The sequence below is a fragment of the Sycon ciliatum genome, chromosome 5 (assembly GCF_964019385.1).
Source record: "Sycon ciliatum chromosome 5, ocSycCili1.1, whole genome shotgun sequence".
Taxonomy (NCBI): Eukaryota; Metazoa; Porifera; class Calcarea; order Leucosolenida; family Sycettidae; genus Sycon; species Sycon ciliatum.
In genome coordinates this window covers 17,801,424-17,815,986 of record NC_088647.1, presented here as the reverse complement: position 1 = coordinate 17,815,986, position 14,563 = coordinate 17,801,424, and the positions used below count along the sequence as shown (strand labels likewise).

The following is a 14,563-nucleotide window of genomic DNA, read 5'->3' as shown; positions in this document are numbered from 1 at the left end:
GCGTGCGAAAACAATTTCACAAGTAGGCCAGACCTGCCAGTGGCGACCGCAGTGCTGCCAGCCTGGAGAAAGACAGTCCACCGCATGACAGAGTGGATACAGCCGGCAACATTCCGAAGTCGAGTCGCAGGACCACCTACCCTACAAAGTACAAATGCAGGAGGTGCATATGGGTTGGGATTCTAGGACTGGATCCTGTGTAAACGTGTAAACAAGTAACTTTACTTCGAGCGTCTATGGCCTAATATAGTACGGTTGTCTACTGTGAGAAATGAAGACATACCAACGTGTGGTAAAGAATGGATGCACCTTCTCACAGGTGGTTGTTGAGGGGTGGTTGGACAATGACTTATGTAGGTCTCCCAGCTTTGGTCTCGCGTGATTTTCACCTTCCGTCGAGCAGTGTGGCAGTCCGTAAGGCTGTGGATATGCCACTTTTGCCAGTATGGTGAAAGGACTTACGTAGGAGTTAGGTAGCAGATCGTAGACTCTACTGTCTGTACATCCACACCAGCCCAGTCAGACTCATACTCATAGTTCAGTATGAGTGCAAGTGCGGCAGACCATGGCACTTGGCAGACAGTAGGCGCTCGCGCGCAGTTTCGCCTTCGCTGCCCGGGTCCGGCACACACATGTACCACATCGTTGGCACGTGCTTTCCCGCACTGTGGTGCGAAACGGCTCATGCCGGGATCCCGGGAGTCATGGCGTGCCACATTGTCGGGCATCGTCGTGCTCCCCTCCACTCAGAACTCCAGCTCCCCACCATAATCATGATAATCATGATGCAACACCGAATCACAAACAAGCCAAAGCGAAGAACTCGGTTGTAGAAGAAGCACGAAGCTTGTCCTTTCCGACCCAGCGCCGAGTTTCCAGTCTCCGCCGACCAGTGCCTTCAAGTGTGTTATTTAGCTGGAAGGGCCACGCGGCGACCATGGCGTCGACAACTCTGCTGTGTGTCTTGCTGCTACTAGCATCCTCAGCACGTATCGTTCGCGCTCAGGGTAAGTGCTTATCGATTTCATATGACCAAGTACTGTAAGAGGTATTTCCTCCCGTAATCATTATATTGCCAAGCTAGCGTTGCATGAAATTTCTTTAACCCGTAGCATTTAAAACAGGCGACGAAAAAATAAGAAAGGGTTAGGGATACCGTATGTATTCGGTCTCGACTGCTTGAAGGTATAATGCTATACCTGCCACCTTTGTTGGTTTCAGGGTTCAGATACTTTCTATTATTTTGAAGTATACATACCTACTTGTTTAGCACAACTCCATGAGCGACTCTGACTCACGCTGCTACCTGGGGCTTCACGAGGTGTTTGTCGCGCTGGAAACAAAGCGTCTCTGTAAGTTTGTATCCCTGGTGATGGTTTGGCCTGGAGAGCAGTATATAAGTGGTGCTTTTCAGGCACAATCTTCCTCAGCCTACTCAAGCTCAACTGATGAGGGGTGAATTCCCCGAAACACTGAGTGCGTTCGATTACACACTTGAATCGATTCATGAATCCATTCGCATGCATTCAAGTCGTTCGATTTCATGTCATGAGCCCTGGAATCGATTCGGAATCCATTCCCTCTATTCACATGGGGTGATGTGAATAGCGCGAATCGATTCATGAATCGATTCGTGAATCGATTCGCACGTGTAATCGAACGCACTCACTGTGTATTGAGCAGGGAGTGGTGCTTTCTTTCAGGTTTGCCGAGCGGAAGGTGCGACGTGCTCCTGGTGTGCTCCGGATGGCAGTCGTGAGTCAGTCAAGTGTCAAGATCGGCAAGAAGCGTGTGCTCCTCGTTGGAGCAACCAACTTCATGACATTACCGCCGAAGTCGCAACTTCTAAGTTCGTATTGTTGTCCCTCACGCGGACGTGCGACTAGTTGTTGGAGGTGACAGCGTTGTGAATAGCTATACTGGCTCTCAACGTCTGTTTAGCACAACTCCATGAGCGACTCTGACTCACGCTGCTACCTGGGGCTTCATGAGGTGTTTGTCGCGCTGGAAACAAAGCGTCTCTGTAAGTTTGTATCCCTGGTGATGGTTTGGCCTGGAGAGCAGTATATAAGTGGTGCTTTTCAGGCACAATCTTCCTCAGCCTAATTAAGCTCAACTGATGAGGGGTGAATTCCCCGAAACACTGTGTATTGAGCAGGGAGTGGTGCTTTCTTTCAGGTTTGCCGAGCGGAAGGTGCGACGTGCTCCTGGTGTGCTCCGGATGGCAGTCGTGAGTCAGTCAAGTGTCAAGATCGGCAAGAAGCGTGTGCTCCTCGTTGGAGCAACCAACTTCGTATACATACCTGCTAATTAAAGGGGAAGTTGAGGCAAAAATTAAAATTTCACCAGTTGTAGTCTTCGGGGTGCTGAGTCGAATGGTCGTGGTCCGAGGAAGCTGAGACGCTCCCTTCCTACTTGAATCCCAATCGAACTCGCGCACTTCCACCGAAACTGGGTGACTGCGCCCTACTAGATGGGGATTTGTATGCAAAATGTCACTAAAAGCTCCATTTCGTTCTTATAAAAGCACGGATGACCGCGATTGGCCCATATGTTGTAGTCTTTTGGACGCTGAGTCGAATGGTTTTGGTCCGAAAAGGCTGCGATGCAGCGTTCCTCCTTTATTCCCAATCGAACATGGTTGAACAAGTGGTCACGTGCTCCTGCGTACGCCAGTCACCTGGTCACGGTGCCTGCAGGGTAGGCCCCCGTGTAATATGCCGGCGTTTTTTTGAGCATTTTCGGTTCAATCCGCGAACCCAGCACTTTGGGCTCGTGATGCAGCATTTCGGGGGAAACGGAGCACTTGGCCGTTGTGTATCAAAATTGAGAGAAGAAAAACTTCCCAAACAAGAACGTCACTTCCGCATTCCGTGGGTTAGCTTCTTGTAGAGTAGTTTATGAATTGTTTACCATGGCAGACTCGAGCAAGTCTCTTATTGAGTACTTTCTGACTCCCTGGTTTTGACGGCGTGTGCTAAGGATTACAAAAAAGTGAGCAATTTCCGAGCATTTTCGGCAAGGTTTGGGAGCATTTTCGGCAAGGTTTACGAGAATTTCCCAAAAGCATTTTCGGCAAAGTTTCGGGCATATTACACCGGGGCCTACTGCAGGGTACAACTTACTAGCCTGTTTGACCTTTTTTGGGTGCAGTCCTGTCACTCGAGTTGAACCTTGGTGTGAAAGTTGTCGCCTGCTGGCGTGGTGACCAGGTGATTTGGGCACTCAGGAGCACGTGACCGCTTCTTCAACCATGTTCGATTGGGAATAAAGGAGGGACGCTGCATCGCAGTCTTTTCGGACCAAAACCAGTCGACTCAGCGTCCAAAAGACTACAACATATGGGCCAATCGCGGTCATCCGTGCTTTCGTAAGAACGAAATGGCGCTTTTAGTGACATTTTGCATACAAATCCCCATCTAGTAGGGCGCAGTCACCCAGTTTCGGTGGAAGTGCGCGAGTTCGATTGGGATTCAAGTAGGAAGGGAGCGTCTCAGCTTCCTCGGACCACGACCATTCGACTCAGCACCCCGAAGACTACAACTGGTGAAATTTTAATTTTTGCCTTAACTTCCCCTTTAACTATGGACTACTTCTGGCTAGATTTACTCTTGTGTAATCAATGGTGCCAGTGAAGATTATGAGACCCACTCTGGTTTAGCCACCCACACTAGTAGCAGGTATTACCTTCACTGGGAGCAGGGGTAAATGCAGTTGGATACCTTGATGCTGCTTTTCCTTTTCTGCTCCTCGTTCTCACCCACTTACTGAGGTGTGGTGAGCCCATAAGTGGGATCATTTCCAAGTCCACCCATAGTTTGGGGATTTCAGGGGTGTCAGCTGTTGGGCGGTTCAATAGCCAATCGAGTCATCATTCCAAGATTCCTTTTGAATCCACTCTCCGGGGAGACCCAAGTGACCAGTTTTGGCAGTGAGCAAGTGCAAGTACATGTCACCCATGGCAACATACCTGAAAGCAGAGAGAGAATATTGGGAAGAAACAAAGTATGGGGGGGGGGGGGGGCGGGGCGCTCCTGGCCAGTTGTGTTTGACAGCGATCAGCTGACCAACCTCGGATGTGAACGCCTGGCTAGAGAGGGCCCACCCTGGGCACGTTAACCGCCGGAGTGGGGAGAGACTATCTGGTTCAATGCTAAGCTACGAAACCTCTTCAATAGAAACACCATGTACATGTACATGTAGCTGCATGTCCAACATGGAGGCATAGAATATGGCCCATAACAAAAAGAGAATGCAGCTGGGACGTGAGGGTGTAGCCTGTAATTGCCGGGTTGCCGCATCTTACCCGCTGAAGGGTGAATGCAAATATTCCAACATGGGTGTATGAGGTCGTGATAACGCCGGGCAGCGACGTGAACTTATAAATAAATGGATTCCCTCCAGTATCGTACTGATACACTCGCTGTGCATTACTGTTACCCATTGTGTGAGGATTGCCAGGATATGGCATGAGACTATTAGTTACAACTTAACCAGATGCATTGCGCACTGTGACTCGTGTACATGTACATACATAGTATTTTACCGGTATGTAGTGCGGTGATCCCTGCGTAAGTTACATACACCTCTCCCCATCGACAGACTTGCCTGCTCTGATCTCGCGTGATTTTCGCATTCGGCCAAGTGACAACTCTACGATTAGTGTCTGCGGAATAAGCAGTGCAGTGTACAGAGAGCAGTGAACTGTGAATGTCATACCGATATAGACCTAGACCGTGTTTCCGGTGGCACATGCTTTGCGGGAGCGTGGACCGACCGTTCGGCGCTATGCTGTGAAAGCGGCTCATCGAACATGCGATGGATCAGAGATTGTCGGGCATCGCCACCCTTCCGAAACCTCCCCTTCTCACATTGCGCACACAAACATAACATGCAGCCCTCCATCGCCATGAACACAAACAACCGAGAGGGTTGCTGTGGAAGAAGCATGAAGCTTGTCCTTTCCTAGTGTGCGCCTATTTCGGTCCTCACGTGGTTCCGTCGCTTCACTGCCAAACATGTTGTTGAGCCATCCTGGCAGGTAAATGCACTAAAGAAACATTACGAAGACACGCACACACAAAGTATAGAAGTTCACCCCTGCCACCAATGTAGTAGCTGGCCCCGGAGGAAATCACGCACAAAACATTCAGACACTCAGTTAATTTGCGAATTGTATAGTTGCGCTCGGTGGAATCCAACCCAAATTGCAAAACCGACGCCCTGGACCAGTTCTGATCACATCACTTTATGTGTACATGTGTGCATCCAGCCATATCTTTTACCACGTCAAGGGACGTGCAAGTTGAGGGCACCAAATGTCCACTCTGGGTCAGTTTTCACTGAGCGCAACTACTTTTTGTAGATAGGAAAGGTTAACATAACACGCACGAAAGGCAAAGAAGAAGGCAGGGGAACATAAACTCATAAACCGGCAGCCATGTTTTTAAGCATACAGAAATAACCGGTTGCCGAAGAATATAACTACCTAGTGTCTAAATCCTGGAACCTTAGCTCCAAACGGCCAATCTTGGTTCAACATGAGACCGGTTTTAACATGCTGGTTAAGCGTGATATACAGGTTTTGTAATGTATACGGCTCATGCGCAACTCATGGGAAAGGTAATAACGTGCACACACGAGACATGCAAGAAGAGAAACGTTAATATCTGTCCGTCATGTTGTTGCCGAGCCTAGGAATCTCTGATCAATCTAGCTCTACAAAAATAATAATAAGAGGATGAAAAAGTGTTTTCACCTTTTTCATTCTCATATTTATTGTTTGAACTAGCTCTGCCTTTCGGTATTGAGCACTCTATTGGACAGCCTGGAACCTCTCTGTTTTTAGCTCTACAACATAGATACTCTTCTGTGAAAAATATACGTTCAACCAAAATAATGCAACTCCTACATTTCCACAAAAACTAAAAGTCCTTTTCCACAGAATGTTTGGCACTGTAAGTACCGTGAAGTATTTGTAATATTTGGTATGTCATGAGAATGACTGTGATTCTGCACCAATTTGCAAGGCTATGGTGCTACCAGCAACAAATTTCAATCAGTACATCAAAAGCCATGAGAAACTCCACTTCATCCCTGGGGACAATTTGTGCCCAGAGTTTATGAAAATCCTCTGATTTTTTAAAAGAAAGTACGCAAGTGCTTCAGGTAACTTGTTTTTTATCCTCTCTACTGTAAATTTTTCATCAGCTTTTATGTGCGTTTCCATCCATGTTCTGTGCAGCCTCTCAACTATGCTCCCCGCAAGCCACTTCTTATGCCTTTATTGCAGAGGACATTGGACTACATGTGTTGGTGCAGACGTTCCAAACACCTACCAACATAGGTGCTTTTGACACCACTCCATTTGTTTTCGAGCCTCCGGAACTAACTGGCCAATACGTAAATTTAGAAATTGTATTGGAGGGTATCATTGCAGGGGCGGCTGAGCCGTATATTCAAACACAAACTACAAATGCACTTAGGGACCGACCAATTGGTATTGTTTTTCCAGTTGAGGTGGTTTTTACTGGCAGCAAAGAGTTTTGTCAAATTGCTTTGAATCTGGTGCGCCGTGGGTCACCAGCAGTTGTCAGTGGAGTTGGTTCCAATGATTCGATTACGTTAAATGATTCTCAGGGAGCAACATTCACGGCATCTCGGCTCAGTATTAATGTGTCCGCACCAGCAAATGGACTTTCTCTATACAACATTTGTAGCAGCAGCAATACCACTCTAGCATCTCATCTTACTCTATCACTTGTATCAACTGGTGTTACTACTCAAGTTGATCTACTTGCAGATTTCACCAACATCCCCACCATCTTCTCCAATGCCCTGAATTTCACCATTGATTTGTGTGTGACGGACAATGGCTTCAACAAGACCTCGATGTACAGCAATTCACTCTACGAATCATGGCACACCGCATCATCTCGCACTTCTGTCACACTGGAGATCCTCCAAGGTATGTGCGTCAATAATTAATTATTATGCAGGGGCTATGAGCCAGGGACAACAGAAATGCAACTTTGGTGAGATTACTCACTGTTAGGGAACATCTCATAAGTTCACATTTTTTCTAAACGTAATGCATTTTGAAACGGGGTGGGTGGGAGGGGGGGGGGGGGGGGTAGCACACTTCTCGAATAGAAACATGACAGTTCGTACATTTTCTAGATGTGTATGGCTACAGCTGTACTACTGGACTGTGCATGCAGTTCTAGATCGTTTCAGCATGTGTGCATTTAGGTGCAGCTGTAGCCGTGTTTGCAGATCAGCTAGCCGCTTTTGCACACCATTTCATGCACCCTACTGATGTCGCACCAGCATGTTTGAACCTGGTCAGCGTCAGTAGTTTGTGGATGAACTCTGTTTATGTGCGTGCGTGCGTGCGTGTGTGTGTGTGTGTGTGTGTGTGTGTGTGTGTGTGTGTGTGTGTGTGTGTGTGTGTGTGTGTGTGTGTGTGCGTGCATGTACATGTAGTCAGTAGATGTGGCACAGTACATCTAGTGTATGCCATTCATTGCAAGGCAATCATGTACATCCATGGTCATGTACACAGAAAGTGTGCCACAAGGCTCTCAAATAGAGGGGGTAGGGGGTAGGGTCTATTCCAAATGCTTTACACTAGCAAAGAAAGGTGAACTTATGAGATGCTTCCTAAGACCACTATAGAGATATTGTACTCGTTGGTTTGAGGGAAAGATGCAAACGGGAAAAGTCTGAAGAAAAAATTGACTGTCACCACCAGGACTCAAACCAGGGACCCTCGCTTGAGGCCAGCCATGCTCTAACCACTGAGCTATGGTGTAGCTGTAATCCCAGCATCCCAGCAGAGACCGTTCAACGTTTTCTTCAGACTTCGTAACTCGTAATTCGTAATAGAGAGATAATGCGAACGATTTAGCCGCGGATTTTCTAATGGACACTAAGTATACAGTGTGAGTGGCTAGTGCAAGTGCAGCGCTGTGACGTGAGTCCGCGACTTTGCCAAAGCATCTCAACTGATGATGTATTTGCGTACCCTCTATTATGAACGGACATTTAACCGCCTTTTACGGAAATTTGAATTTTGTTGTCAACTGTACGAATTTGGTATAAACTATCGTGCAAAATGGAAACACATACTAAAGCATGGAACTTGAGAAATTGGTGGTTGATTGATAGCCAAGTCACTGTGAACTGAAAATCAACCAGGCCATTACTGTCATTGTTTGTCAGCTACAGAGGGGCGAAACACATATACAGGCAACTTCGCTAATAACGACTGCGGATATAACGACAATTCGCGAATAACGACAGAATTTCCATGCCCAGAGCAAAGTCCCATCTCACTGTGATGCATATAATGAGACTTCGGATATAACGACACTTCGCGAATAAGGACACCTTTTTGATGCCCCGCCGAGTGTCGTTATAAGCAAAGTTGACTGTACTGCAGAGTATTGCAAGACAAGCTGTACAAAGTGTTTCTTACATACCGTATTTCCTCGATTAATAGACCCGGTCTTTTGTTTTTTGAAGAGGGTTGGACCCCCGGTCTCTCATCGGCACATCGCTGGAAATCGTGGATTTTTAACACGTCATAATAATAATATTATGACGTGTATTATAGAAGTTCTTTATTATGACGTGTTAAAAATCCACTATTTCCATGATCCAGCGATGTGCCGATGAAAATATAGTGGACCGTGCTCAAATAATGAAAGAAAGCATTAGCCACTACAAAAATTGTAGTTGCGCAACCTAAAACCGCGTCCTTTTTTGATCCACCACGTGCTTTCTTAGTGCGCATGCGCAAAGCGATGCACTCAAATAAGAGACCGGGTGACCGGTCTCTTATTCGGGCATGGTCTACTATTTTTTCCGTGAGGCCTCTAGGAGGGTCTACTATTTGAGCATGGTCCATTAATCGAGGAAAGACGGGAGGTTGACTACAGTCCATTCATTGGAAACTGGCACCCTAACAATTTGGTGTCTCTCTCACATAGTTGTAGATATCGTGAAAACAACAGTACCTCCTGCATTGTGTGACCCGTGCAATTACTCCTTGCCACATTTGAGGCCAGAAAAGTCCAAGAACAGGGAAATAGAAATTCAGCCAGGTTTTAAAAAATTAGGACAGGTATGCCATGGCAAAATGTATGGAGAAGCAGATCCAAAACCCAGATTTTTGAGATTTAAAGTGGGGTTTTGATCCTCAATTTGGCCCAAATCCGACTTTCAAAAGCCAGCGGGCCAGTTTCCGATGAATGGACTGTAGTCACTACTGTAAAGCAGAAATTTTCGTTGCAGTATTTTTTCGGTATTCTTCAAAATTGGCGGTTCGGTGGGGGGAAAATTCTCAGCTAACTCGTTTTCCAGGCAAGCGTACTAGTAGTAGTACCGAAATATTCGTTGCGTTTTATTTTAGGTAAAATTGTCGGCACCGAAGTTACGTAAAATAAAACACCACCGAAAATTTCTGCTTTTACAGTATCTGCACAATGACAGTGGGTAAAATTGGTGAGATGAAGTGATTTGTGTGTGTTTGTGTGTGTTTGTGTGTGTTTGTGTGTGTTTGTGTGTGTTTGTGTGTGTTTGTGTGTGTTTGTGTGTGTTTGTGTGTGTTGTGTGTGTGTGTGTGTGTGTGTGTGTGTGTGTGTGTGTGTGTGTGTGTGTGTGTGTGTGTGTGTGTGTGTGTGTGTGTGTGTGTGTGTGTGTGTTGTAGTACGCGACCGAGTGACAAGGTAAAACTGGCTCAGTCTCTCCGACTCAACACACAAGTAGTATTCTCAGGGAACAATATTGCACTTAGTGATTGCATAGGAAAACTCAAGTGACTGTTTATTTCAAGACAACTGCGGAAAAGCAACTAGACAAGACGAATTCAAGACGAAGACTACTTCTTACACCACAGCAACACGCACATGCACCAACATAACGTACACACGACGTACACAAAATAACGTACAGATCGAGCAAAATAATGTACTATATACGGTATAGTAAGTCTATCGATATACGGTACATACGGTATGGTACGGTAGAAAGTCCGTCTACTACATGTGTGTTTGTGTGTGTGTGTTTGTGTGTGTGTGTGTGCACGTGTGTGTATGTGTGCGCGCATGCGTGTGTGTTCCCCTGTTTTGTACATGTAAAGCTCCGGATCGTTGCGGTATGATGATGCCATGCATGAATGGAGGAACTTGTACCAATGTACTCGGAGGCCATACATGTACCTGTACAGCAGATTACACTGGCTCCAATTGTGAAACTGCACTAGCCATGGATGAATGTGCCAGTGGTACGCACAACTGCAGTTCAAATGCTAATTGCTCTGACCTGCCAACTGGCTTTAGCTGTACTTGTATAACCGGCTATAGTGGAGATGGTTATTCATGCCAAGGTAGGTTACACTTATATCAGGTCGGTACTTTTTTGTAAACTGTATTTGCTCATCGCAACACAGGATTCTAGCCAGGTGAAAATAGTAGGGGGAGGGGGGGGGGAACAGTGAGTACTCGAAAACAGTAAATTTCCAACCCCGAACATCCTGTTATTTTCCTCTTCAGTTTCAGACGCCAACTCGCCCTTACCCACTACCTATAGTTATTTACCAGCTAGAATCCCGGTGCTTTGATGTAACGTTTATATGGTGAGCGAAATGCAGACTGATGCACATGGTTCGCAGGACTTATGGCCTCCACAGGACTTATGGCCTCCACAGGACTTATGGCCTCCACAGGACTTATGGCCTCCACAGGACTTATGGCCTCCACAGGACTTATGGCCTCCACAGGACTTATGGCCTCCACAGGACTTATGGCCTCCACAGGATTTATGGCCTCCACAGGACTTATGGCCTCCACAGGACTTATGGCCTCCACAGGACTTATGGCCTCCACAGGACTTATGGCCTCCACAGGACTTATGGCCTCCACAGGATTTATGGCCTCCACAGGATTTATGGCCTCCACAGGACTTATGGCCTCCACAGGACTTATGGCCTCCACAGGACTTATGGCCTCCACAGGACTTATGGCCTCCACAGGACTTATGGCCTCCACAGGATTTATGGCCTCCACAGGATTTATGGCCTCCACAGGACTTATGGCCTCCACAGGACTTATGGCCTCCACAGGATTTATGGCCTCCACAGGACTTATGGCCTCCACAGGACTTATGGCCTCCACAGGACTTATGGCCTCCACAGGACTTATGGCCTCCACAGCCGCATGCAGCAGCACTGTGACCATGAGCTAATCAAATTTGTTTGCGCCATTGCAAGTGTACATTGGTTCAGACTTCGTCTGCCAAAGCCATAGATGGGTTTGATACAGTACAGATGGATGGATGGATAGAGAGTGAGTGAGTGAGTGGGTGAGACAGGGAGAGAGGCAGAGAGAGAGAGAGATGGAACGGTAGGGAGAGAGGGAGAGAGAGAGAGAGAGAGAGAGAGAGAGAGAGAGAGAGAGAGAGAGAGAGAGAGAGAGAGAGAGAGAAAGGGAGAACAGTGTACATGCTTGTAGTCTAACACAATGACTCTTGAAATAATCACATGCATCTGTAGGTTATCACTGCAATCGTTTAGGCCAGCAGTATTATTTTATCACGCGGCTTGACTAGCAACTCTTCGACTGCTACCATATTTGTCTTGTATGCATTCATCACCTGTCTGTTTCACTTCATCCAATTGCAGATGTGAATGAGTGTTCAGCAGCTACACCGCCATGTCACCCACAGGCAAGCTGTAGCAATCAGATTGGTTCCTTTACCTGCACCTGCAATCCAGGGTACTCTGGATCGGGGACATCATGTTCCAGTAAGCTATTATGTACAAGTACTTGCATGAATGAGCCGTTGCACGTTGTACACATATGTACAGGGTACATGTATTCCGAGAATAATTTTATGCTGGTTTTCCGCAATGCTCAAGCCAGTGCCTTCCCTGCCGACTTGGCAATTGACTGACTCGCAACTGTAATCCAGAGGACACAAGAAGCCCAGTAAACTTTCAACTGAGCGATCCTGCAAGAAACCACCACCCGGCCTTGCCCAATACACGCTGTTTTGGGGAATTATTTACGCTTATGTACACGCTCCATTGCCAGCACAACAAATGCCACGCGGAGATTTCTTGGAGGTTTGCCGAGTTGAAGGTTTGAGCATATCACGAGCCAATGTCGCCACCACTAAATCATTGTGATGCTGTAACATGTGCAATCATGCACGCATGCGTGCTATGTTTGAATTCTTCTCTTTGTCCGTGCTCTGCAGACGTGGTTGAGTGTGACGGTGACCCGGCCCCATGCCATGTTACAGCTATATGTGTAGACAGTGTGGGTAGCTACAGCTGTCAGTGCAACACAGGGTACAGTGGAGATGGTGTCACTCAACCATGTGCAAGTAAGTCCGATGATGTGCACATGTTTACAACTGGCGACGAAACAGCCTCTGTGATAGGAAACCCCTTATTTCTGACTGGTTCTATCAGGGTCCCGATCATGCCATACCAGGCAAGTTGTCATACATCAATGGACTAACCAGTATGTGACCTGTAGCCTGTGGCGATTGACAAACACATGATTTACCGGACAACATCTTGGGACCTATACTACAGATTGACCATGAAATTTTTTTGTTCACATTGCAAAATCAAAGATTGAAGTGGTCATGTTTTAAAGCAGGATTACAAAGTAGTAGGTTGTGTTGATTGTCCTGTTGCAATGGAAACGAATGCAACGTAGCATGAGCGAAGGCACTGATACTTTTTTGCCGTATTTTCCTGGTCATGTGCTGTAACCTCCTTTTTTCAAGACTCTGTGTATCTGTGTGTTTTGAAGTGCACGTTGGTGATATAACTTCAAATATGTCACAGAGAAGAGTTTGACCATTTTTTTAGGAAATGAACTTTGCCTCCTACCCCAGAAAGAATCACAACCCAGCCTCGTGCTGGCTATACCTGGCATTGGATGCTCCAGGTTTGTTGTAAGGCGATATTGTGCAAGTATGCTAGAGATAAAGTCGCTCATCTGCTGTCCGCAGGGGCAACAAGATAGTGACCCACACCGGTGTGTTTGTGTGTTTGTTTGTTTGGCAGATGTGGATGAGTGCCTTGATGGCAGTCACAACTGCTCCAACTCGGCATCATGCACAGACAACGACGGTGCATTCGTGTGTGCATGTTTGCCTGGATATACTGGTGATGGCTTCGATTGCACAGGTCAGGCACACTACGGTTATCGCCTGTTTTTTTTCTTTCTTCTTCACCGAAGACGTGGTCATTCATCATATTCTGCTCACGTAACATAACTGGTGAAGCGTACCGGGATGTAGGCCAACTGCCTGGTTCACGGCATGCACGGGAACCAAAAATATTCAGATTATTTTGCCAATTTTGTTGTAAAAGCAATGTTTCACTGCCATGAGCTGATAACAAGCATGCAAAGAGTCTAGATCTCGTTACTGTGAGCTGGGAAAAAGCATGCACAGAGTTTAGATAGAACTGAACCACTCACCCCTGATGTTTCTTGTTGGCTACTAGCCGTAATGCGCGAATGCTCTAGATCAGGTATGTCCTGTTGCTAAGTTTCAGTTCTTTCCTCTTATCTCAACTGCCTGTGATTTGCAGATGTCAATGAATGCTTGCAGGGTGTATGCGACGCTAACGCTACCTGCATGAATATGCCGGGAACACACACTTGCATGTGTAATGTCGGATTCACCGGCAATGGATCAGCAGGACAATGTGCCAGTAAGTGCAGAACGTTTTGCTCTGGATGTATTGTGTGTGTGTGTGTGTTTGTGTGTGTGTGTCCCTCTCCCTTCCGCTGTAGCGACAGCAGTGGTGTTTGTAGTATTGGGGTTGGGGATGTGGTAGTCATCATTGTCGGTGGTGCCGCCGCTGCCTTTGTCATCCTTGTCCGTCCGTATGCATATCTGCATGCACGCGTTTGTCCTCGCACATATATGTACATGTACATAACCACTGTTGCGAGATTCGGTGGTGAAGTTGCTGGTCTAGTGTGGGTATAGGTTGTGCTCTTTGGGGGAGCTCTGTGTAAGTTCCAAGCTTTTTCTAGTATTTGTTAATAGTTTGCATGCAGAATTTCACGGTTAGAAGTTTCTCCCCTGAAATGTGCTTTCCACTTGTGTTCCTTCTACTCTTTTTTCTTCTCCAATTCTTCTTGTGATCGTCATCTTCACTATTAACTATCACCATCACTATCATCAACATCATCACCGCTGAAATGGTCATTCTTGCTCCTTGTGGTATTGCTGCTGCTGCTGCTGCTGCTGCTGCTGTTGACGATGATGCCAACGCTGCTGTCCATGCACGTTGTGATCTGATGTGACAGACATTGACGAGTGCCAAGCAGTACCATCACCGTGCAGTACCAATGGGATTTGCATGGACACACAGGGATCTTACACGTGCCAGTGTAAACCTGGCTATGTCGGTGATGGTGTTACATGCGACGGTAAGAGTCACTATCAATGGCTATTGGACTATCCAGTTTCCATTTTTCCATCACAATTGGAACTCCTAGCATAGAACACTAGGTAACGTTATCTCACT

At 46.7% G+C, this 14,563-nt stretch overlaps 1 protein-coding gene across 7 annotated transcripts in view; it reads left to right on the top strand.

Moving 5' to 3' along the window:
- Positions 1 to 822: 822 nt before the first annotated feature.
- The window catches only part of LOC135817895 (uncharacterized), a 67,403-nt gene continuing 53,662 nt past the window's right edge, over positions 823 to 14,563 (top strand). For 4 of the 7 annotated variants that reach the window (XM_065331182.1, XM_065331183.1, XM_065331184.1 and 1 more), the window contains exons 1-8: positions 823 to 1,007; positions 6,245 to 6,967; positions 10,145 to 10,390; positions 11,684 to 11,806; positions 12,262 to 12,390; positions 13,085 to 13,207; positions 13,616 to 13,738; positions 14,343 to 14,465. In XM_065331182.1, coding sequence (XP_065187254.1) covers positions 938 to 1,007; positions 6,245 to 6,967; positions 10,145 to 10,390; positions 11,684 to 11,806; positions 12,262 to 12,390; positions 13,085 to 13,207; positions 13,616 to 13,738; positions 14,343 to 14,465 — 1,660 coding nt within the window. In that variant the 5' untranslated portion in view covers positions 823 to 937. The remainder of the gene's footprint in view (positions 1,008 to 6,244; positions 6,968 to 10,144; positions 10,391 to 11,683; positions 11,807 to 12,261; positions 12,391 to 13,084; positions 13,208 to 13,615; positions 13,739 to 14,342; positions 14,466 to 14,563) is intronic. The other 3 variants (XM_065331186.1, XM_065331185.1, XM_065331187.1) reach the window with 2 other exon arrangements.